This window comes from Lycorma delicatula, chromosome 2 (assembly GCF_047948215.1).
Source record: "Lycorma delicatula isolate Av1 chromosome 2, ASM4794821v1, whole genome shotgun sequence".
NCBI classification, from domain to species: domain Eukaryota; kingdom Metazoa; phylum Arthropoda; class Insecta; order Hemiptera; family Fulgoridae; genus Lycorma; species Lycorma delicatula.
Window position 1 is genome coordinate 50,934,926 of NC_134456.1, and position 24,027 is coordinate 50,958,952.

General features: G+C 30.9%; 1 protein-coding gene across 1 annotated transcript in view; it reads right to left on the reverse strand.

Moving 5' to 3' along the window:
- Positions 1–24,027, reverse strand: part of LOC142318788 (uncharacterized) — a 324,097-nt gene that overhangs the window by 190,818 nt on the left and 109,252 nt on the right. The window contains exons 16-20 of the mRNA XM_075355258.1: positions 16,141–16,200; positions 12,082–12,207; positions 9,275–9,361; positions 7,508–7,573; positions 5,630–5,755 (exon numbers count right to left, since the gene is read on the reverse strand). Coding sequence (XP_075211373.1) covers positions 5,630–5,755; positions 7,508–7,573; positions 9,275–9,361; positions 12,082–12,207; positions 16,141–16,200 — 465 coding nt within the window. The remainder of the gene's footprint in view (positions 1–5,629; positions 5,756–7,507; positions 7,574–9,274; positions 9,362–12,081; positions 12,208–16,140; positions 16,201–24,027) is intronic.

A 24,027-nucleotide genomic window follows, 5' to 3' on the forward strand; every position in this document is an offset into this window, starting at 1 on the left:
TTAAATAAAATACATCAATCATCACCCAATTGTGGATTTTGTGAATTAATTTAGGATTCTCATCAGCCCAGTAATAAAGGTAATGTTTGTTTATGATAGCTGTCCTGAACATAAATTCCATTAAATTTTCTGGTTCCTTAAAAACTATTCACAAAACTCCTTCAGTGTTATGATTCTGAGAACTATGTTTAATAGCCATATTGCACAATGATTAACATGTAGATCCTGTAGAACAAATGTAGAACAATCTAAGAATGGTAATTTTTGAGATACCATGATGAGATACTTGTTTCCTCAGTGGATTTCATGGATTCTGTAAAGACAGTTTCTCAAATTACTTCAATATTTTGTTCAGAATGCCTGAATGATTCCAACCAGAAGATATCTTCTATGAAGAAGCATATTGATGGAAGCTTTTTAGGTATGTGTGTAAAATTTGAACGATAGAAGGGAGCAGCTCCACAGAAACTAATGTCAGAATGTGAGTAAAAGCCAAGTTGGGTTACAAAATGGAATAATCATTTTTGAAGAAGGCTTTCAAAAAAAATGATGGCCTACATTGCTCATCCTTTGAATACTTCACCTCCATTGAAACTTATGTACTTTATGGACTACAGAATGGTCTACTCCCATTTCCTGAGAATACCTCACCCACATCAAATATTGCCAATTTTGCATAAAACAGAGCAATTTGGTTGTTTTAATGACTAATTTTTTTTTATCTATCAGCTCTTTTCTCTATATATTTACAAGGAATTAAAACACAACACACCTTACCTTTTCAAAAAAATAATTTTAAGCATTTTAACCCAAAGATGAGAATTCAGTTCTAAGTTGTACAATGTAGTTGTTATGTTCCAATAATAAAACTGTTTTGTCTAACAGATATAATTGTCATAAGTCATTATTAAGTTTAATGTAATTTAATTACATCTACAAAACCGTTCATTATTGTGTAAGAAACATAATAGAAGTAAAAGATTGTTAACTTCTACAGAAATAACAGAGTAAACAAGTTTTATTTTTAGAACTGATAATTCATTAGGCTAGCTCCACCACGCTCCTAAAACTCAGGTAACACCACTAACTGATGTAATTAGGTTAAAATATCAAAGGTGGCCAAGAAATATAACACATCATTTTAAACTTCTCTGTGTACTCTATAAGACAGTCTGTAAGAATGCACGTGTTTTGAATACTTAACTACTCAACAAACACAATTTGTTTTAGCTACCTATCTAAAGGGATATTCCTGCTTAAGTTTCTCTCTCTTCTGATGGAGGCTAGGTGATGGTAGGTCCAGATTTGTAGAGGTTAAGATTCCCTATATCTATGAATTAATTCTCATATAGCAGTTGAGCCCTCTTTCTACATCATCTTTAACCTATCCACTTTTGAAAAGCAGGGCTACAAATGAGGTGATGAGGTTTTTATGTTACTGCAGTGACAAAGGCTTGAAGTAAAGGACTGTAAATTATTACACCAAAAACAAAGACAATTCCCTTTAGAAGAATTGAAAGATTAAGAAATGTTGATCCACTGAATAAAAATCAAGAAAACGAAGATATGTACTACTTAAAATTCTTTTAGTAATTGCACTTTTTTCATCTGGGCCTTTTATTAAAGTTTAAAGAAGTAAGAAGAATTGAAACTGGCAGCTGCTAAGATGATGGGTTTATTGAGAAGATTTAAATCAAAAGCCTCCATACATATTTCATTTACACATTGTACTGATTTCATCTGTCCTTTTGTATTTCAGGCTTCTGCCCAGACTGTAGGGTCAATGATACTGTGGACCATGTCCTTTATGTTTGTCCCTGGTACGAGGCTGAACATACCATAGTTGTTTTGAGAGAGTAAACTCCTTTCTTGATCTGTGGATCTTCTAGTTCACCCGCAAAGAATGGACTATAGTGGCTGGCTTCCTTGGTTTCCTTGCACTGAGCAGAACAGTTGAGGGGGTATAGGTAGAGTAGTACCCCAGGTGGCTAGGAACTGCCAGGACAGTTGATTGGTCAGAGATAGGCATGTTGGTATTGAGACACAGTTACTTAAAATATGTTATGGTAATTAGTTGCAAAATTGCTATAGGCAGGACAACGACTGCACTACCAAGGGTATGGAAATCGACGTAACCGACAGGTGTAGCGCCATTTTGACGAGGGCGTTTAATGAATGAGTAAAGTATCGCTGTCAGCAGGATGGTGACTGCACTCCCGAGGACATGGTTTCCCATGCAGCCATTAGTGTAGCACCATCTTGACGATGTAGAGTATGTGATAAAGTAATGTCACATGGGACTCTGCAATAGAGCTGAGTGGGAGTAAGAGGTCTGTCCTCTTCTCCCTGGTAGACCAGATCAAAGTCTGTATTTATAATTAAACTAAGCGTTTAAACTATCAAGTTAATTTTCACTAAGAGAACTATAAATTCCGTTGTTGCGAACAACATTTTCTTGTGGTATGTTTTATAATTACTGAAATTGTCTTGAATATTATGAGACATTTACTCACTAGTAGTTATCTAAATTCAGAACTAGGCAGGGGTATGTGCTTCCACGAACTCTGTTAGCTAGTTCAGAGGGCAATGAAGTAGGACAGTCTAAATGTCTGAAAGAAGCCTACAACAAAGGCTGAATAAAAATAAAAAAATCACTGATGTAAATGTCTACCGAGACAGTTACATTGGTGGCATCTCAACCGAGCGAGGCCTGGCTAATTACTGTAAGGTGGAATTAGTTAGAGGGTCAAAAGATGACCTCCATTAAAGCAAGTAACAGGGTGTGTGGTGTGGCAACCAGAATCGTCATACGGCGGGTGTCTTTCCCTACGGGGGTTGGGATGTCCTTTTGTATGCATCGATCCAGGCTTCAATAAACTGCAATAGAATACATTCTGGCTATGTTGACTGCAACCTGTGTAATCCTCTGATAATTTATTTCACTTTTTTATTTAATTATCCAACATTTAGTAATTTAAGGAATAAATATCTGAATGTGTATTTAAAGGGTACTTTTACTATAGAAGAGAAGTACTGTAATTTAATTAAAGTTGATTCTTCTATTTCTTGACAGCAAAAGGGTTATTTCTTGTATCTGTATGACTGGATTGTCTAATAAAAGTGCTTGAAAAAGGATGAAAAAATATATTTATTAATGGGGATTCTGTGACAAGGTTGCAATGAAAATGAGTTAAAAAATAAACTTGATCATTTAGTAAATATGCAATCATGAAAACATTAAAAAAATTACAGTAATCTGTATATATAATGGTTAAAAAAAGAAATTATATGTATTAAATTCTGTTCATATAAACCACCAAGTACAGAATATTGAAATAAGACAGACATGTTGCCTTAATTTTATGATTTTACGAGGGTAAATCAAATATAAATGGGATTTTTGTTCCTGAGCTTCTACGGTTGGTAGGACTGGGCCCGCACTTCTAGTATATTTGAGTGGGGTCATTAGGAGTGGAGGGAGCCCAGTCTTCCACACTCCCAACCAATTCATCAGTAATGCTCACGATATCAGAGCAATAGGTGCACCCCTCCACTGCGTAATGCATAATTATAAAATTTCTTGCTTGCGACAGAAATTTTCTGGAGATTGACTGCACAGTTCGGGGACCAAACATTGCCAAAGACTCGTGTGTTGCCTGACATAAAGAGTTCAAGAAAGGATGAGAATACGTGGAAAATCAGGAACACAATCGTCGTCCGCAGACCAGCATTATGATGAAAACATTCGCGCGGTTTCAGACATTGTTGAAGATCGATGGATGAGAGTATCTGAAATTGCAGAACAGGTCGGAATAAGTTATGAAAGCTGTCAGGTGATCATCACTAACGACCTACAGTTCCATAAAGTGTGTGCCAGATGGGTCCCTCACCTTTTGACCACAGACCAGAAGTTGAGATATTTGAAGGTCTGTTATAGTCTTACCACAGACCAGAAGTTGAGATATTTGAAGGTCTGTTAGAGTCTTATAGCAAGGTTTGCGAAAGAAGGTGATGCATTTTTTGAGTTGGATCGTCACCTGCAATGAAACATGGGTCCACCACTACACTCCCCAATCAAAGCAAACCAGTATGGTCGTGGAGGAAAGGGCAGGCAGCCCCAGTGAAAGCCAAGACTCAGCTGTCAGCTGGCAAGATTCTTTCAACCATTTTTTTTAGTGTTGAGGCACTTTGCTCATTGATTATTTGCATGAGCAACACACAATCAATGCTGCTTACTACTGCGAGCTGTTGAATGAGGTGAGAGCTACATATTGCCGCAAAAGACGAAACCAAGCAATTTGAGAAGCCATCCTCCTCCAAGACAATGCCAGACTTCATACTGTAGTTCTAACGGTCTCAAAACAAGAAAAAATGCACCGGACTCAACTTCATCATTCTCCCTACAGCCTGGACCCACCGCCCTGCGACATTCATTTGTTTAGGCCGTTTAAAGAAGCTCTAGGAGGCAATGATTTGATGATGAGGGAGTGGAGGGATTTGTGTGCAATTGGCTCCTGACCCAACCAGCTTCATTTTACGATGCTGAAATAAAAAACCTTCCTTCACGCTTGGAAAAATGTATTTCTAAAGCAGGAAACTATGTAGAAAAATAAATTATATTTGCTTTTTATTTTTCAATAAATAAATTTAAAAAAAATAAAATCCTGTTTATATTTGATATTTACCCTTGTATTATTTCAATTATAAACAATCCAGTCATACAGATACAAGAAATAACCCTTTTGCTGTCCCTTATTCACACTTTTTTTATTTTTAATGATGAATTTTAAAAAATTTCCATGTTTTGGTATGGAAATCTGTTTCAGATCAGCATAAATCTACCAGTATAACTTATGCAATTCAGAAGAATTGTTGGTATCAATTTCATGAAAAACAGGATAGCTATTCTTAAGCTATGGTTATTAACATATATATTCATATATATAGATTGTCAAGTCATGTATACAGATTATTAAAATTAATTCTACAGTTACACAAAAATAATGTATGATTGAATACTGACACTAATAAATATCCACACATCTATCCCGATTCTGCCTTGATGTACTCACAAGTAAACATTATAAGAGATTATATAGAAAAAGTTGAATAATTTTGATTTTGGGAAATTTCATCAGAAAATATTTCACACAAGAAGTGTCCCCTTTTAGGAGGACAAAAACAAAAATGCATGCATGGCTAACACTAAATAATAAATAAGCTTTAAGAAATTTATAAACAATTAGAGTTGCTGTTTAATAAAAATTAAAAAAATATAAAAGGAAAAGTAATATAGATACAGAATATTACCATATTATAAACAATGATTTAAAAAGACTAAAAAATTTTTAAAGATGTGTACTGAGTGCTTAAAAATTTCTCACAGATAAATATACATTTACGAGACATAACAAAATCAATAAAACTTTTTTTACTTTACTTTTACTGTTTTTTTTTTCTTTTTTTTTTTTTTAGTTAAATAAATATTAATAATAGTGTGATTGATCTACATTTAAATTTCATACGCATATGCATGAATTTATATGAAAAATAAATAGATACAGCATTTTTATTTTGGTTGTAGTAATAGATCTACTTTCCAGTTAATACAATTTAAAATGCTTCTTACTTGCTGCACTTTTTTGGCTTGATCAGAAGAACCTTTTTGAATACAAGCACCAAATTCAGCCAGAAGTGAACCTATTCTGGTTTTAGCTCTCATGACCAAAAATTCATTTTCTTTGCACATCAAAACCTGAAATTAATAATATAATATTGAGTACTCATACAATATTACCTGATGTTAAATTTAATAGAACTGCATAAATAATACATAATGGGTATGAATCAGAAACAGATAAACTGAATGCAGAAATGCATTTTTATGCATGAAAAAAAGAAACTTCCACAGATAAAAGCTGAAATTTTCTATAAAAAATGATCTCATCAATATCATGATTTACATTTATATCTTGGTCATTTACCAAGTTATAGTGGGAGAAAGATTGCATAGTGAAGAATTTTGTTAATATACCATTCTAATGTCCTTCCAAACTTCTTTCATCTTTTTTTAACCATAAAGTGAAATTACAATGAACATTTATTAATTATTCTGTAAACACATTCAAGAATATGATTTGAGCAAATTAATAGACATCTCAGCTCAACAAAGAATAATTTATCCTTTACCTTTTCTTAATAACAATTCCTGCTGTAAATTTCAGATTCCTGAAACATACTGATGCTGGTAAGAAGAGTAATAAAAAAATTCAGATTTGTAAGATAGATAAGAAAAAATAGAGGTAGGACAAAAATAAAATAGGTAAAATATTTTTGGTGTAATATCCAGAAATCAAGCAAATACATATGCATTGTATTACACACAAATCTTCCATTTGATATCATATTTCTTTAAACAAGGTCTTTTTTACATTACCACCAACTTATTCTATACATAAACATGGCGTACACATGGCACATTCATCAGAATCAAATAATCAAAGTTTGGGTATAATGATGGATACTATTAGTCTATGCCTAATTTGAAATTTTAAAGGAATTCTGCAGGAAGGTACATGAGAAATATTCTTATGGCTTTCTATAAAATCCTAAAAAAAAATATTGCTACGCAACTTCAATGTTGACTCTGTATAAGATTATTTTATAAAAAAAAATCTTATACAAACCAATAACATTGCTGAAAATGACTGCATGTATTCATAAAGTTAGATAAATTATTTTAAAAAATCAGAAAACCATTTAACTACACATATTTCTGTATAACCTTGATAGCACAAAAAGTGCCAAACAGTGATAACATTTTATCAATGGCACAGGAATGTAAGTTATCACAAACTGCTTATGATTCTGGATATCAGTAATGAGCCATCATAGAGCAAGTGATATATCTATATGATTGTAGCCATATTTTCCACCTACACAATCAGAAGAAGGTGAGAGGAAGAGTGCAAAAACTTAAGAAAAGAGAATTTAAAGGAAAAATGTAAAGAAATGTCAAAACAATGAGGCAATGATGGTATGGGCGCATTAAAGGATGAACAAGAAAAGGTCATGTAAGTGTGATAAAAATTTGAACTATATAAAAAAGGTCTAGATGGGACATCTCAAGGGTGCAAGAGTTAAATAAAATAAAGAAGAGAAGATGGTAAGTTATTTCTACCTAGCAGACAGAAGGGAAAAATAAGTGGGAGAAGATAAAATCTATAACACGATGACAATTAGAAATGGAGTGAAATTTTATTAATATATCTATTCTGAATTAATGCATATAATATTGGAAATAATCATTACTGTGTAACTAAATGATTCATTCAGACATCAATTCGATTCAAAAGTTAAATGATGATTTTTTTAAAATCTGGATATCACAGTTATTCAGCCTATCCCTGAAATACAAAAAAAAAAAAAAAAAAAAAAAAAAAGGCTGAATAAAACATAATATAATGATTATCTAAAAAAAAATCAGATTCAACAGCAAACAACTTACATATTCCTTGGTTTTTTTTACTATATACACCAAATCGTTCTCTAACTGGGTCAACAAGTTGTTTGCCTAAAAAAAAAAAACAAAAGTAAAACATTTATTACAAAAATTTAAAAATAATAAACTGTATTTTATTATAAAACATAACCATATGACATAGAACAAAAAAAGATATTATTAAAAACAATAAAATTATGATGTATGTATGTTATGTATAATTATGATGTACGATTTATTAAGCTGTTCATTGCAGAGCATACTGAGAATGATAATTAACTGGTTTGTGTATATGACTACTATGCAACTGTTCACATTAAATACCATATTAAATCATTTGCATGCACTCCTATCCACAATTACAATTTTAAAATTTGTATAAAATTACTCTAATCTTTCAAGAACAATAATGAGATATTCAAAAAATCTGATAGCATTATTTACACTTAAGCAATTTAGTGAAAAATGTTAACAAAAGATGTTTACCACTCTTGTAAAAAATTTTTTAAAATCTTAAATCAATTTTTTTTGACAAGTATTTTTAAATAGAGCACAATCACAATTTAAAAGTTTCTCTGAAAAAACTGATATAGTTTGCATCCAATCAAATTAAATCTATTTCCTTATATTAACGTACATGGAAATACGAGTACTAAATTCATTGTGTTAGGAAATATTCCTCCCACATGTTCATAAAATAATTCAACAGCTGACATAAATAGGCATCCTAGAAAATGATTGAAAGTTAACAAACCAGTCAGTTTAAGCAAGGAAATGTGTAAAAATCAGTTGGCCAAAATTAGATGAATACAGTAGAGATTCTAGAGAATTCTACTCTGACATGCGAGGTGGTACTTTTGCATGGCACATCAGCAGGAATTTAATGGTAACCTTTTTTGAATAATGTGTTGACAAATACAATCCATTTTCAGATAATTATGAGGACACTGTGACAACTTTCCGTCAATATTTAAATATCTGTTATTATTTCTCAGCAGAATTCCTTCTATCATTTCCAACACGCCCAATCATTTTTTCCATTTGTCATAGTATACAGGCATCCACTATTAATAACAATCAACACCAACATGACCTAATTTGAACCTTTGTGCCACTCATAAACTTCAAGTGCACAGAAGAACAGCTTCCAAATCCTACTTTTCTAATCAGAAAAACATTTGACATAAATTTAAATAAGGTGGGTACTAGTGATAAATGCTTTAAATTAACAAAATGGTAGTGAAAGATAAATCATTTAAAATGGAATGAAAAGTAACAATCTCATAAAAGTTATTTATTGGCACATGAGTAAAAATGGGCTAAATATAAATCTAATCCACTATATATCTAATGCATTAAATATAGAAAAATTCTTTTATTTATTAGTAAAAATTAAGAAGATGGGTAGTCTGAAGATATTTTTAGAAAACTCTAGCACAATTTTAGCATCAAACTAAGCACATGAAAATGAAGCAAGAAATGTCAGGGATAGTTAAAGAAATACATGTAACAAAATTTTAAGAAAATTAACTTTACTTTTAAATCATCCTGCTATATTTTACACATTACATAGTCTTAAATTTACACTTACATATACATAAGAAAATTACAGGATTTAAAGCATAGTAGGTAACTAAAAAATAAAATTGAAGTAAAACATGGTATAAATATAAAAATTATTTCACAATATCTTTGAAAACCACATCATTAAAAATTGGAAAAAATACAGATTTAATAATATTTGGTTTATTTCTATTTATATACAATAATTACCTTACTAAGTTTTGAAGAAGGGAACTCTTTAACAAAAGTGCAAAAGGTGCGATGCAAGGAGGCCAAATCACTTCCCAACTGGTCAAACTGAAATAAGAACAGCAGCATCAGCTTCAGACAACACAAAAAGTAATTCAGAAGCAAAAAATAAAATCCACCAACCCCAATCAAACTACAGCAGATTTTTGCAGTCCCATTTGAAAATGGTTATACCCATAAAAATATATAATAATTTATATTAAATACATTTAAATAATAGGACTCATTATAAATCACCATGCATCAAATAAATAGATTATAAATTTCTCAAACAATAAATGATATAAAAATGGCTCAGTAACACACAGCTTTGTTTTTTTTTATATGGAGATCAGCTCAACGCTTATAAATTCTTCAAGAACTCAAATTAAGCTCATTCCACACTGGCAATTCTGTAATGTATTAAGTTTTACAACATATAATAATTATTACACAGAAAACTAAGTTATTAAAGGATTGCCTTTACTTGCCCCTTATATACTTTAATACACCATACAATACAATGAAATTAACTTGTATCTAAATAAAGTTCATTCCATACATTTATACGGCAGAAAAAAATTAATTGTAAAAGATTTTTAGAAAAAATTACCCAATGAAACCAAAAAACCGCATACAACACTGAAACCTGAAAATACACCCACTGTTTAAGGATGCCCATAGTTTACAAGAGACATTATAAACAATAATATATTTTTCTACAAAATTCATAGTCATACATAGGATCAATCTCCTTAATTAAAATTTTGCACTCTATGATCTATGAGTAGACAATTTTCTCCCAAATTTTATCGCTACTACTTGATTAGGACAGACACTATTCAAATTAAAATATGACACAATGTTTACTGTATACAGTAAACATGTCTAGTGCCTCACTCTCAGAAATAAGAACATTCTTATAACCATCCAAAGTTTAACTTTTAAAACACAGTATGTCTGAAAAGTTACCAAACTAAATAAAAAATAGATTTAAAGATAAACAATTTTTTTCACATCAGCCGTCTATATAGAATCCTTCTCTAGTTATACATTCATTGCAGCGCTGGTAGGGCCTGTCAAACGCTCTGGAGAAATCACTTTGTGGGATCAGCTTCAATTGCTCTGTGCAAGCCCTTTGGATGGCCGGAATGTTGTCAAAAAAGCAACCTTTCATCTTCAACTTGAGTTTCAGCAAAAGAAAATATTCTGTAGCAGCCAAGCCGGGTGAATAGAGCAGATGGGATAAAATGGTGATTTGTTTGCGGCATAATAACGCGTTAAAACTGTTATCATGTGTGATAGGGCATAGTCAAGCAAGAGAGTCCAATTGCCCAGATCCTGGTACTTGGGCTGGATTCGACAAATACGACGCATCAGGCATTTCATTACTTCCAAATAGAATTTAGAATCCACAGCTTGACCATTCACAGTTGTACGAGCAGGAGTGCAAGCACTTTCACAATGTTTTCATCATGAACAGCTGTTGAAGGCCTCCCACTTTGTTTGTCATCATCCAATGACTCTCTACAGTCTTTAAACTGCTTCCACCACGTGTATGTTGTAGTACGAGATGCGGCTTCATCACCAAATGCTTGCTGTATCATAGAATAAGTTTCAACAAAAGATTTTTGAAGTTGAACACAAAATTTTATTGCACTTATCTGTCCCATGTGGCAAGCTTGCACAATCACATGAACACAATGTACGTGGCCAAGTATAACTCGAGATTGGAGCGACGAAATGTGATGAAATTTTGTATACACACTTGTCAGATACCTTACTACATAGTTCCTTGGTTGTCCGAGAGATAGTGAGCTGTTGTATTGACTACAGAAATTTAGTCGGGAAATTTTCAGACCTACTGTGTATGCCACTTTTTTTTCATATCCAAACTGTTCATAACACAAATACATATTGAAAGATAAATAATCTTTAAAGGAGAAAATTTAAGGTATTTAATATACCTTTTAAATAAAAATATACCTTTTTTTAATTAAATTTTTCTTTTTGTTTAGAATCCTTTCCTGATCCTAAAAATTTCTAGAGAAATCCTTTGAAAATTATACAGAAATTCAGTTCCTGCTAAATTTACAAATATTAATTTTTAGGTTATCATATTACAAACTTCAATGTAGTACTAGAAGTACCATGATGTACAAAGGCATGGAGAATTATGATCAGTTAGATAGGAATGTGGTTGCAGTTAATACACAGAGCAACAATCTTAAGGTAAAGATCACTTTTCTCCATATAATATAATTAAAACAATCTGATGAAAACATGTGCTATGAACTGCAATTTACTTAAAGCAGGTCACAATTCTTAGGTCTTGGCTAATGTAAAAAAAAATAATCATTTTTTATCGAGACAAGTAACTTGATTCTGTATTATCTGTAGAGAAAAAAAATAAGCCAATTTCACCAGTAGCTAATTACATTAATTGTATCCTTGAAAGGACAATAGTAAAGAAAATAATATTGTCACTAGGGACATTAATTTAATCCTAATTTATTTATCTTAATGAGTTAATTTTATAAAGCTGGTTTGTCAAAGCAGATGTTCTGCTGTGCACAGCACCAACCAACAGACTGGAGAAAACAATAAAATTCAAACATTAATACATACTGAACCTTACAAAACAATAATATACATATATTTTAGTGCTTTAACTTACATAATAACAAACACTGGGTTTATTGCATTCTAAGTCTGTATTGAACAAAAGGTAAATCAGTTATCTATCCATTCAATCCACATTTTCACCCACAAAACCTTAACTATGTTACCTGTGTTTCCTTTTCAACTAGAATTCTCTTAAAAGTTAAAAATTCATTCAATGTTTTCTCAATAATTTCTGCAGTAGCCTTCTTCATGTCACATCGGGTAGAATTTTCATAACATGGAATATTATCCTGAAAATGATTTAAATATGTTCTTGACAAAAATGTTCACAATTATTATATATATTAATACAATAATCTCTTTATTGCACAAATGCCAATTCAATTTATAATTAATATATTAAAAACAGAATAATAAAAATCATTATGTCAAAAAATCAAAAATTTAATTAATTTAAGGAAAACAAGATAGAATAAAAATCACAAAAGAGATAAAACTACGTAGTAGTTTAGTTTTAAACTAATCTCCTGAGATTAAAATGGGTCTATAAATCCATCGCTTAAAAAGTTAATTTAAAAAATAAATTCAATTAAAAAGTTAGAAAAAAAACCAAAAAAGCAGTGAAAATGAAATATCTTAGAAGAATGTGAAAGAACTGCTTATTAACAAATAAAACATGTTTTGAAACTCCCTTATCTGTCGTAATAAAAGAAAGTCTTAAACAGATTTCACATGGGAAAAATTAAAAATATTTCATGTGTGATAGATCATCATCAGCTGATGATTGGAAATACCCTTAAAGAACTGTTAATACTAAGTACTCTTCCTTCTATTTTTCAGTCTACTTGTGTACATAGGATATTTTATAAAAATATATTTGCACTGAAAGATAAAGATAAAGATAAAGATAAATAATTCAATCTAGAATTTACTAAAATAAAGAGATACTACAACACTCTACAAATAGTTTGCACTTAGTATTTTTAACAATATTTTTTAGTCAGTCTTTTCCTATGCTGGGATAGAGTTTAGCATACAGGTTAGCCTTATTGCAACTGGGGTAGTAGGGATTAAAAATAAAATGTCAAATAAATATTGAAAAAACATAGAAGATGACTCTTTTTTGCATGTAAAAGTACAACATGCAAATACGAGGGTTGTCTGAAAAGTTTTGGACCTCAACATGAAGATGGCAGCACTCATTAACAAAAGTTAGGGAATGTATTTGCACATGCGTTGAATGGTACTCACTAAAATTTCACCCACTTTGGATGCTCAGTTGTTGTTTGATAATCGTTTGAACAAGTCATTGTGAAAATGGAATATAGTGCCATGATTAAATACTTGCATTTGAAAGGCAATACAGCTACGCATATTAAAACAAAGTTGGACGCTGTCTCATCATTTGCTGAAAGATCAGCATCATCATTTCGGTGTCTCTTATGGGGACTCTGTCTCATCATTTGCCACCGTGAAAAGGTGGGCAGGTGAATTTAAACATGGTCATACCAACTTGGTTGATGATGAGTGTTTGGGATGGCCAAAAACTGCAATCACCACCAATATCATCAAAAAATTTCACCAAATGGTACTGGACAACCAATGAATTAAGGTATAGCAAAGGTTATGGGCATATCAAAAGAACGAGTTTGTCATACATTAACTGAAGAATTGGATATGCGTAAGCTATCCCCATGATGGGTGCTGCATTTGCACACTTTAGACAAAAATGCATTCAAATGAACATTTCCAAGGCACTGCTAGAGCAATTTAAGCAAAACGAGTCAGATTTTTTGCATTGATTCTTAACTGTAGATGAAATGTGGATCCACCACTATACTCCTGAGACGAAACAACAATCAAAACAGTGGACTGCAAAGGGTGAACGTCTCAGAAAAAGGCAAAGATGGTTCCATCGGTCAGGAAGGTGATGGCGACTGTTTTTTTGGGATAATAATGAAATTTTTTTATCTATTATCTTCAGAAAGCTAAAACAATAACAGGGCAGAATTATTCATCATTACTTGACAAGCTGAAGGCAGAAATTGCTACAAAAAAACAACCTCATTTGAAGAAGAAGAAAGTGCTTTTCCATCAGGACAATGTGCCTGCTCACACTTCGACAGTCGGCATGGCTAAAATTCACAAAATTGCACTTTGAATTGGTTGACTACTCACCGTATTCACCAGAACTGGCCCAAGTGACTTTTCTTGTTTCCTAACTTTAAAGTTTTGCTTGGAGAAAAGAAATTTTCATCGGACAAAGAGGTTATTGGATCTGTAAATAACTAATTTGCAGAGAAAGATGCCAGCTACTATTTGGAAGGGTTAAAGAGGTTAGAGCATTACTGAAAAAAGTGTATTGACTTGAAAGGAGACTTTGTTGAAAAATGAAGCTATACTTGATAGAAAAAAATACATCTTTCTATGTTAGGTTCAAAACTTTTCAGACAACTCTTGTATCTTAGCAAGTTTCAGTATGGCATACGTGCATCTCTGTGTACAGTGTAGAGGTGCATCAGGACAAAGCTTATTAAATAAAATGCACAGACTGGGAATACAGTATAACCAACAAACATTACACATGACAATAATATAAAAAGTGCAAAAAATAGTGCCATTAAAAGAATATGTACACAAATATAAAAAAGAAAAAGAACATTAATATCTAAAAGTTTTTGATATAAACTAAAGCTTAGAATATTTTTCAAATTTGAAATAAAAGAAATAACAATAAGTTAAACAGAAATTTTTGTAATAACCTGTACCTGTTATATAAAAAAGGGCATTAACTTCCCAATCTTCTATCATCGCTGCCTATAAAAAAAAAAATAACAATTCACCATACAAGATGAATGAATATCAACAACCAATCATTCTGATAATAGAAACAACCTAGTTATTTATAACTTTTACATGTCATAGACATGTAAAAACTGCTACATGAAAACAGCCAAACGTTGATTGTTGTTAATTTAAGATTTGTTCATAGTCAATAGTTTCTTTTTTAGCTACTTGTGCACACTTAAATGTAAAAACACAAATCTGAAGTTTCCATCTGAAATATGATATTTATTTATTTTATCAGAGTTTTACAAATTGTTACATCACTTATCAGCACAACAGGCAATTTCTATCATTAATATAAACCAATCAAAAAATATGAGTATAAAAATTAGATGTGGATTTCAAGAGATTCACAATAAAAATAATAACTTAAAATGTTATTAAATATTTTTCTTAAAATTTACCCTACCACAACACATACATCTACAAATTTCTAAATGCAACTTCCACCAACTGCTTAAAAAACTACATAATAACTTCACAAAAGTACAAATCATCTCATGAAATTATTTTATCCACAGAAACAAAGGGTAGATAAAATCAGTTGGTTCAACATCTCTCATACCATTTTGTATAAGAGAGATAAATTTTACCAAAAAGATACAAAAGTATAGCTAGTAAATTAAATATAATAAAATAATTTGAAATAGTTACAATTATTGCACAATTCATTTGTAAACTACTCCTCCAATATTCTGATCTTCGTAAGAAACTGTTTCTCCAGGATTCCACATTGTCTGGAATATCCCATAAAGTACCATTACAGAAAACTATTGGGTGTAAGTTAGGATAAATGTCAACACTAGGACACAATTAATATGATGGATAATATAGATTACCACAGTAAGACAATACCTAAATCAGCTATAGCACCACCAATCTCTGACATCATTTGTAATCAAATACCATATGATGCATCAACAGTATACAGAACTAATGGGCAATCTACATTAATTTGTACATTCCTCATCATAGATGAAAACATAAAGGAAAATAATCACAAAAGGAATTATGGAGGTTACGGCAGTACAACTACGTACAAAAAAAAAGTTAATTCAATCATCTACAGTTCCCAAGTTTAAAATATCTACAAGATTCATCAATTAACTGGACAGAATTAACAAACAAATTAATGAACTATCTGAGTTATCAGAACAAGAAAGCTGAACAGCTAGCTGAACAGAAAATTAAAATGAACCAAAACATATCAAGTAACTAAATTTTTAATTGATATTTGTTTGTAAAATGCTACAGAACGCGTTTATAAAAAAATTAATAAACTCAAACATACAAAAAATACCTATTTAAAAAAAAAATTAATAATTTAATCATTACTTACAAGTAATTTCATATAAAAAAATTGAAACCAACTTTACCTGCTCACCCAACTGGTATTCTTTCATTAACCTCTGTATAGTGTTTTCTTTATTATTAATCTGAAATACAAACAAACAATACCGAATGACTTTACAAATTCATAACAAACTAATCACAACTAAACACAATCACAACTAATCTTGTTTTCTATATACTAACACAAAATACGGTTTGTTTAGCAAGTGGTGGCATATAAGCTGAGTGAATTCTTATTTGTCTCAGTCCACTTAACAGAGATAGTTTCAGTCTGCAGACAGGAATATAAAGAGCAAACTTTTATCAACAATCATACTTAAGGACACTCGGTTCCATAATTTTACCTTTATCAAAGTTCCTTATGTCACTAACAAATTATAAACTTCACCATAAATCATAAACCCACCGGGTTAGTCTAGTGGTGAACACGTCTTCCCAAATCAGCTGATTTGGAAGTCGAGAGTTCCAGCGTTCAAGTTCTAGTGAAGTCAGTTATTTTTTACACGAATTTGAATACTAGATTGTGAATACTGGTGTTCTGTGGTGGTTGGGTTTCAATTAACCACACATCTCAGGAATGGTCAAACTGTACAAGACTACACTTATTTACACTCATACATATCATCCTCATTCATCCTCTTAAGTATCTGAAAAGTAATTACCAGAGGCTAAACAGGAAAAAGAAAGAAAAAGAACCATAAATCATAAATCTACTTCAGTAACACAAAGTTTGACTTTGATCTTGTCCTAAATGTGCATAGTTTTAGTTCTACATTTAGCTATATAATTGTGGATGGTGACATTATTTGTTGATTATTTTTACTTCTAAGAATCATTACCACACGTCCAATGTACACAATTAACAACACTATACACAAATCAAACATATCAAAATGTATGCTATAAATCATCTCATAAATTTTAACTCTTTCGATGTGCAAAGAATAGAATAGAATCTAATTTGTCAGCAAAATAATAAAAAAAAAATCATTACAAAATATCATGATCATGAAGCTAATAGTAATGTAAAAAGTTAACTTATTAAAAACCAACAACTTACTATAATTCCAAAATTAATAACATTATAATATTACACAATTTCTAAACTGCTATCATAAACAATTTTTACTAGATCACTAAATTAACACATTATCTAACAGACAACAATTTTAATTTCTTTCCAAGTTACACTATTTCTTCAATTCCACTCAGTGTGTCCTCCCCTCTTTGTCATCACTGTTGTCCATGGAACTATCAGTTTAATGTAATTTTACAATAAAACATTCAGAAATTTATCTAACATCGATTTCTAAGTTTTAAATAATTTGTCTCACAGTTTTGCAAACTGCCTTTCAGATTTTATTATTTATTTCTCAAAATTTTTTTTGCCAGTTTTATTGTGTCTTCAAAATTGAATGTTACATTGTTTTGGGCATTGCAATTTTTAACACATACCCAGATATTCTCAATAGCATTTAAGTTGAGATAAGGTAGTAATCTGACAAAAAGTTCTTTTTCAGCAAGAATTTATTTTGTATGTTTTAAATTGCAGTTTATCTAGTGTATTGAATTCAGGTTTGAATATTTCATGTGAAAATAGTATGTTTTTAATGAGCCAGTTAATCATGTCTTGTTTTCTGAATTCAAATTAGGGGCTGGATTTATTTCAACGTTGTGGTACAATACATTGCCCATGACTATTACAGATCTCGGTGATAGATTCAGTAGCAATTGAGACAACCTATTTTTGAAAACTACTAAAATTCAAATTGTCATGGTAATTGCCCATTTTTTGAACAGACTTAAATGTTAGGAAAGCATTTTTGATAAGACCGTTCGTTAACTGTTATTGCTCAACTTCCTTTAGAAATGGAAGCTTTCAGCCCTTCTGAAGAACCACCAGTAAATGCTTAACCCTTCATATGGGAAGAATGTATATAGGTTTCATCTACATATAAAACTGAATGATTTTCTACTCTGAACTGTGTTATGGAGCACAGGTTGCACTTCATAACACGGGATATCTTATTTATAGGATATCTTATGTATCTCTTATATCATCATTCACGATCAAAATTTTTCAGCTTTTTTCCACTGGAAGCCTAAATTTTTCATGATTGCACTAAGAGCCCAAGTGCCTCCTTCAAACATTATTTGCTCTTTTACTAATGGCAAAAGCTTACTCAGAGAGAGGCATTCTCCAAGCCATATGTTAAATTCATTCACCATCCTCCATATAAACCTTTGTTAAAATCATCCAGGTCAGTTTTTAACTTCATCCTTGACCATTGTTTACAAAGAGTACTGAATTCACTTCCACTAATTCCATGTTGTTCTTACTTTAAAATGTACTGAAGGGATCTAACGAACACACTGATCACTTACATGAGTCTGATTTTGTATTAAATTTTTTGCTTATCCTTTTTCAGCTTCTTTCTCCATAAGATTATAAATATTGAGAATAACTGCTTGAGAGTGACTTTTGATAATCCTCTTTCTTCCAGTTTTACCAGTTTTTGGTGACATCATGGGTTTATGTTTACACTACAATAAATTAAATTTATGAACAATTTAAATAAGTTAACTAAGAAATACTTATTTAAATAAAATTAAGTAAAAAAATAACTTTTCTTTAACAAGAGTAACAATACTAATAAAATTTTTAAGAAATAGCAGCTGTGAACAATGCTTGATTATGTAAGTATTAATTCCAATTATTAATTATTCTTAAAAGTACGTGAAATGTTTTACACTCAAAATTCTGATCTGAACTGAGAAGTAGTTTACTCCCACCACAACCTATTGCTGCGATACTATGGTGCATCCAATTTCTATCCACCACCACCACTGAACAAACAAGCTGTACCTTTTCTTTTCAGTAATATGTTGATCTCTTTATCTTTTTCTAATTTTTCTCAGCATAGTCCTAAATTAAAGCTAAACATTTTTTTAATTTATAGGAATTTGCCAAAAGTGAATAATATACTGTTTGAGATCTAAATTGCAACATTAAACTTCTGACAGAAAAGATTATTAAAATATTAAAAATTCAATTTCACCTTGATTTAGATAAAATTAATTTATTAAAATCCTTTCAACTCTATTATACAGGTAAACAATATAATTACAAGTCCCAAAAAGATTTAGACATCATAAAAAATTCTTCAAAACATTTGTAAGTAAGGTGGTGGAAATTTATGCAGCAAAGTAGCAGTTTAAGTGCCAGAAAGGAAACTAATTGAGGGTTCTACAACACAGGATTACAGAAGAATGTAGAAAACAAGATAAACTGATTAAGTTCAAATGAAAAGTTATCATAGCAACTTAAATGGTAAAAAGAAGACTTTCCCTAGAAGAAGAAAAGTATAGTAAATCTTGTATGATAAGAAATGAAAAATTAATTGAAGCTAATAACTTAAAGGAAAAATAAATGATGATGGATGAAGTGTTAATTGAGGAAAATCTATATTAAAAAAAGAAAATAAACAAATATGTTTTTTGATTTTCACAAAATTTTTGAAATTTTTAATTTAATCTTTTTTAATTTTTTTTTTAATATTGAATTTCTACGTTATTTGAATTTTGTGAAAATAAAAAAAAACATGCATTTCCCTTTTGTTACTTAAAGGAACTTTAAAGATAAAAAAAAACTAAAGTAAGATAAAAATCTCATCACATGAACAAGGTAATAAAATTTGAATAACATTCTGACTTATCCATACAGTACAGTCATATCCTAAGTAGTACAGAACCTAGGATATACCTTTAAGGAATTTAGTAAAGGGAAAATCCTGATATTCACCTCCACATGGTAGAAAGGGGAAAATGAATGCAAATATTTATCAATTACTAGCATGTACATGGAGCTAATGAATGAAAGGACCAAGTTACCTCCATTGCACGTGCTAATGGATTCCTCAGGGGGCAGATTAGCAGTGGAGTATGCAAGGCAATCTATTGCTCTGGGAATAGGAAACTGCTCACAAAGGTGGAGGAACTTCAAAAGTCAATGGTATTAGAATACAATAGCCAACGGCAAACCACTGTATTAAAGATCCTACTGGGAATTGCTTGCATTATGCTATGATGCTGGAATCTTCTGTTAAATGTTCAAGAGTTAAGGTAGCTTCTCATTCAGATCTCTTTCAGAGATCTGAATGAGAAGCAACAAATGAAACAATGAAACAAAATGAAGCAACAAATGAAACAAGGACTGACTGCATATAAGAACTTAGAATATCAATGCTTTGTTACTGAATGAGAAGGTAGAGAATCTCACGAGGAAAAAGATGAATAAAATGAATATATTAGTACTGAGTGAATAAGATTGGAAGGATGGGGTAAAATGAAGCGTGGAGAAGTTACCATGTTCAATTCTGGAAGAAAGAAAGGAAAAATGGAATGGCACTACTTATGAGGAATGAAATAGCAAAACGGATGGAGAAAGTATAACCCACCGAGTTGGTCTAGTGGTTAACGCGTCTTCCCAAATCAGCTGATTTGGAAGTCGAGAGTTACAGCGTTCAAGTCCTAGTAAAGCCAGATATTTTTACATGGATTTGAATACTAGATCGTGGATACCGGTATTCTTTGGTGGTTGGGTTTCAATTAACCACACATCTCACAAATGGTCGAACTGAGAATGTACAAGACTACACTTCATTTACACTCATACATATCATCCTCATTCATCCTCTGAAGAATTATCTAAACGGTAGTTACCGGAGGCTAAACAGGAAAAAGAAAGAAGGATGGAGAAAGTATGTTTTATAAATAATATATTAATACTGTTGATAATTGGGATGTTAAAATAAAATTTAGTTATTCTATTAGTATTCATGTCTATATAAAACTATAAGAAGATATTGAAGAGTTCTGAAGATGTGATAAAATCCGAAAAGGACTCCTGTAAGGTACTGGCGGAGGACTGGAATATTGTGATCAGAGTAAAAAAGGAATTGTGGTAGGAAATCTAGCTTACAGGTAAGGAATGGAAGGGGGAACAGATTAGAAGAATTTTGCCAAGAGAAAGAATTATTTATAACAAACACTTGGTTCAAACCATAAAAGGAGGAGTATACATGGGAATCCCCTAGGAACAGAGCTCACTAACAGCAATTTAAAGAAAACAAGAATGAAAATGAGAACAGTAGGATCTGGATGAAAAAAAAATGCTGTAGTAAAAACAACAGAGGAAGAAGAAGACAGAATAAGAATAAGACAGGAGAAAGAAGGAAGAAATATGTGGAGGACCTGTACAAGATAAGAAAAAACCTGAGGAATTAAAAATAGAAAAGGAATGGAAGGTAGCTGTCGAATAATATGCCGTCTTCATTCAATACATCTGTTAGGTTTAGTTATTCTAAATATTTTTCCCTGATTCAATCAAGTAAATAAACCTTCATTTCATTTATACTATAAATTATTTTTATTATACACTGAGCTTGTAATTCTTGAGCTATATATATATATATATATATATAAATTATTATATCAATTAATTATACAATTGTAACAAAAATGTTGAGTATTTGAAGGATGGAAAAAGACTGACTAAAAGTAGGCCATTAGACCATTCAATTAATAGAGTAACAAAAAAAGTGAGAATTTAAAAAGTGTAAGAAAAAAGTGAAAATTTTTACTTTAAAATTTTAAACTCCTTCATTGGTAAAATTTAAAGTTCGTCCTTTTAATAAAAATGGAGCAAATGAAACCTGAGTCTTAACATAACTGCCTGTCAAAAATCATATGATTTTTGCAATTACAATAAGTTACATACATGATAAATGCATAATGTTGCATTTCTCAACAGAATAACAAACAAGTTTAATTGTGAATAAATGAACAATAATATAATTAAATTTGTAATATTTATGTTCAGTTGAAATGGTATTTATATTCATTTATGATATAATATTAATAATAGTGTTCATATAAATGTATAATAAATTAATTAAAAAGGTCATAATAGTATTTTGAATAATAATAATCAGCATACTGCTTAAATAAATAATACAATTGAATATTTCAATCTATAATAGTTTGAAATTACATTCACATTAATCTAAAATAATAAATAAATCTAGAGAATCCTAATTCTCAAGATCAATAAATTACTACTGGTGTCTCTTACTGCACCTAATACATATATACAATCATATAATATATAATATAAATGTTAAATCATAATTAAATTAATACAAACATGTAAATTAGGTTACAAATATTAATACAATATTTATGAGCATGTAAACATTCTTACTATAAGAATATAAATCAAATGAAATTACAAGAACAATAGTGTGAAAATAATTAAATCAATAAAAATTTTATTTAAATGAATCATTTGGCATAATTTATTTAATTTAATTTGGCATAATTAATGCACAGGTCTTCTAAATGGATCATTAACTGTATGTAAATCAACACAGCCCTTAAATAGGTTGTCAGAGCCCAGGTAAACCAGGGCACCCACCGGGTTGGTCTAGTGGTTAACGCGTCTTCCCAAATCAGCTGATTTGGAAGTCGAGAGTTACAGCGTTCAAGTCCTAGAAAATCCAGTTATTTTTTCACGGACTTGAATACTAGATCGTGGATACCGGTGTTCTTTGGTGGTTGGGTTTCAATTAACCACACATCTCAGGAATGGTCGAACTGAGAATGGACAAGACTACACTTCATTTACATTCATACATATCATCCTCATTCATCCTCTGAAGAATTATCCAAACGGTAGTTACCGGAGGCTAAACAGAAAAAAAAAAAGGTAAACCTGGGTGACAATTCCATATTTCCAATGCATGAGTGAAGAATTTTTGATTACCCAAAGATTAAGGGATGGAAAATACCATTTTTTAGAGACCATCATCTACAGATAGATTGTATAAATTTTTGGAGTAACTGCAAATGCCCTAAGCGATTAATTTTAATTTTTTGGTAATTGGGTTCAAGCAAGGAAGTGTGTGGACATCCTGTGAGAAAGTGTCTTGGAGGTAGAGGTTCTGGATCTCTATAATTTCTTGAAATAGTGAAGATAGGATGGGAACTGAGACAGGCTTCAATTTGTGTTAAAACTGTATATAATTTCTCAAAATTAAGGATCATTTGTCCAATTGCACATTGCATATGAAATTCAACACTTTTGATTTGAAGAGGGAGAATTAAATGACCAGGTTATATTATCTTGTGTAGTTGTGAATGCTTCAATGTCTGATTTTAGTTTTTCTGAATTTAAAAATTGATACTATTTATTATAAAGAATATTTTTGGAACAACAGAAATTGGAAATGGCTTGAGTAGTATAACCACAAACAACCCCAACGTGATATAAATCTTTTAAAAGCTGCAATAAACGACTGTGTGAAATCAGATCAGAAACTAATTCTAAATGAATAGCTTTAGTAGTGAGACATAAGAAAAGTGCTATATAAGAATTACTTTGAAAGCATATCACACATTTACAAGTTAGAAGAAATAATTCTCTTACCATTTATAATCCAATATTTCTGACATAAAGAATGATGTGTTAATTGAACATTTGAATGTAAAAGACACAAATGCTCAGTATTAATAATCAGTTTTGTAATATTTGTATTGGGATGTAAAATAAGAAGCTGATGTGAATAAACTATACTGAATACTGAATAATTACTTAAGAAAAGTAATTACTTATTCAGAAAAGTATTCTCTTAAAAGTTAGTGAATACACAAAACATCTTCTTTTTCTTATAAGTAATTAATTTCAGTCTTAAAGAGTTTGTGTGTAGTATTTGTTTCTCTTAAGAAATTGCTGACAGTGCCTAGATTTTTGCCAAACAAAAACCTCCATGTTTAAATTTGTTCGCACAAAAATGGACAGAGCCTGATGATTTATGTCCATCTCTGATGATGTCATTTCCATTAATCATCTC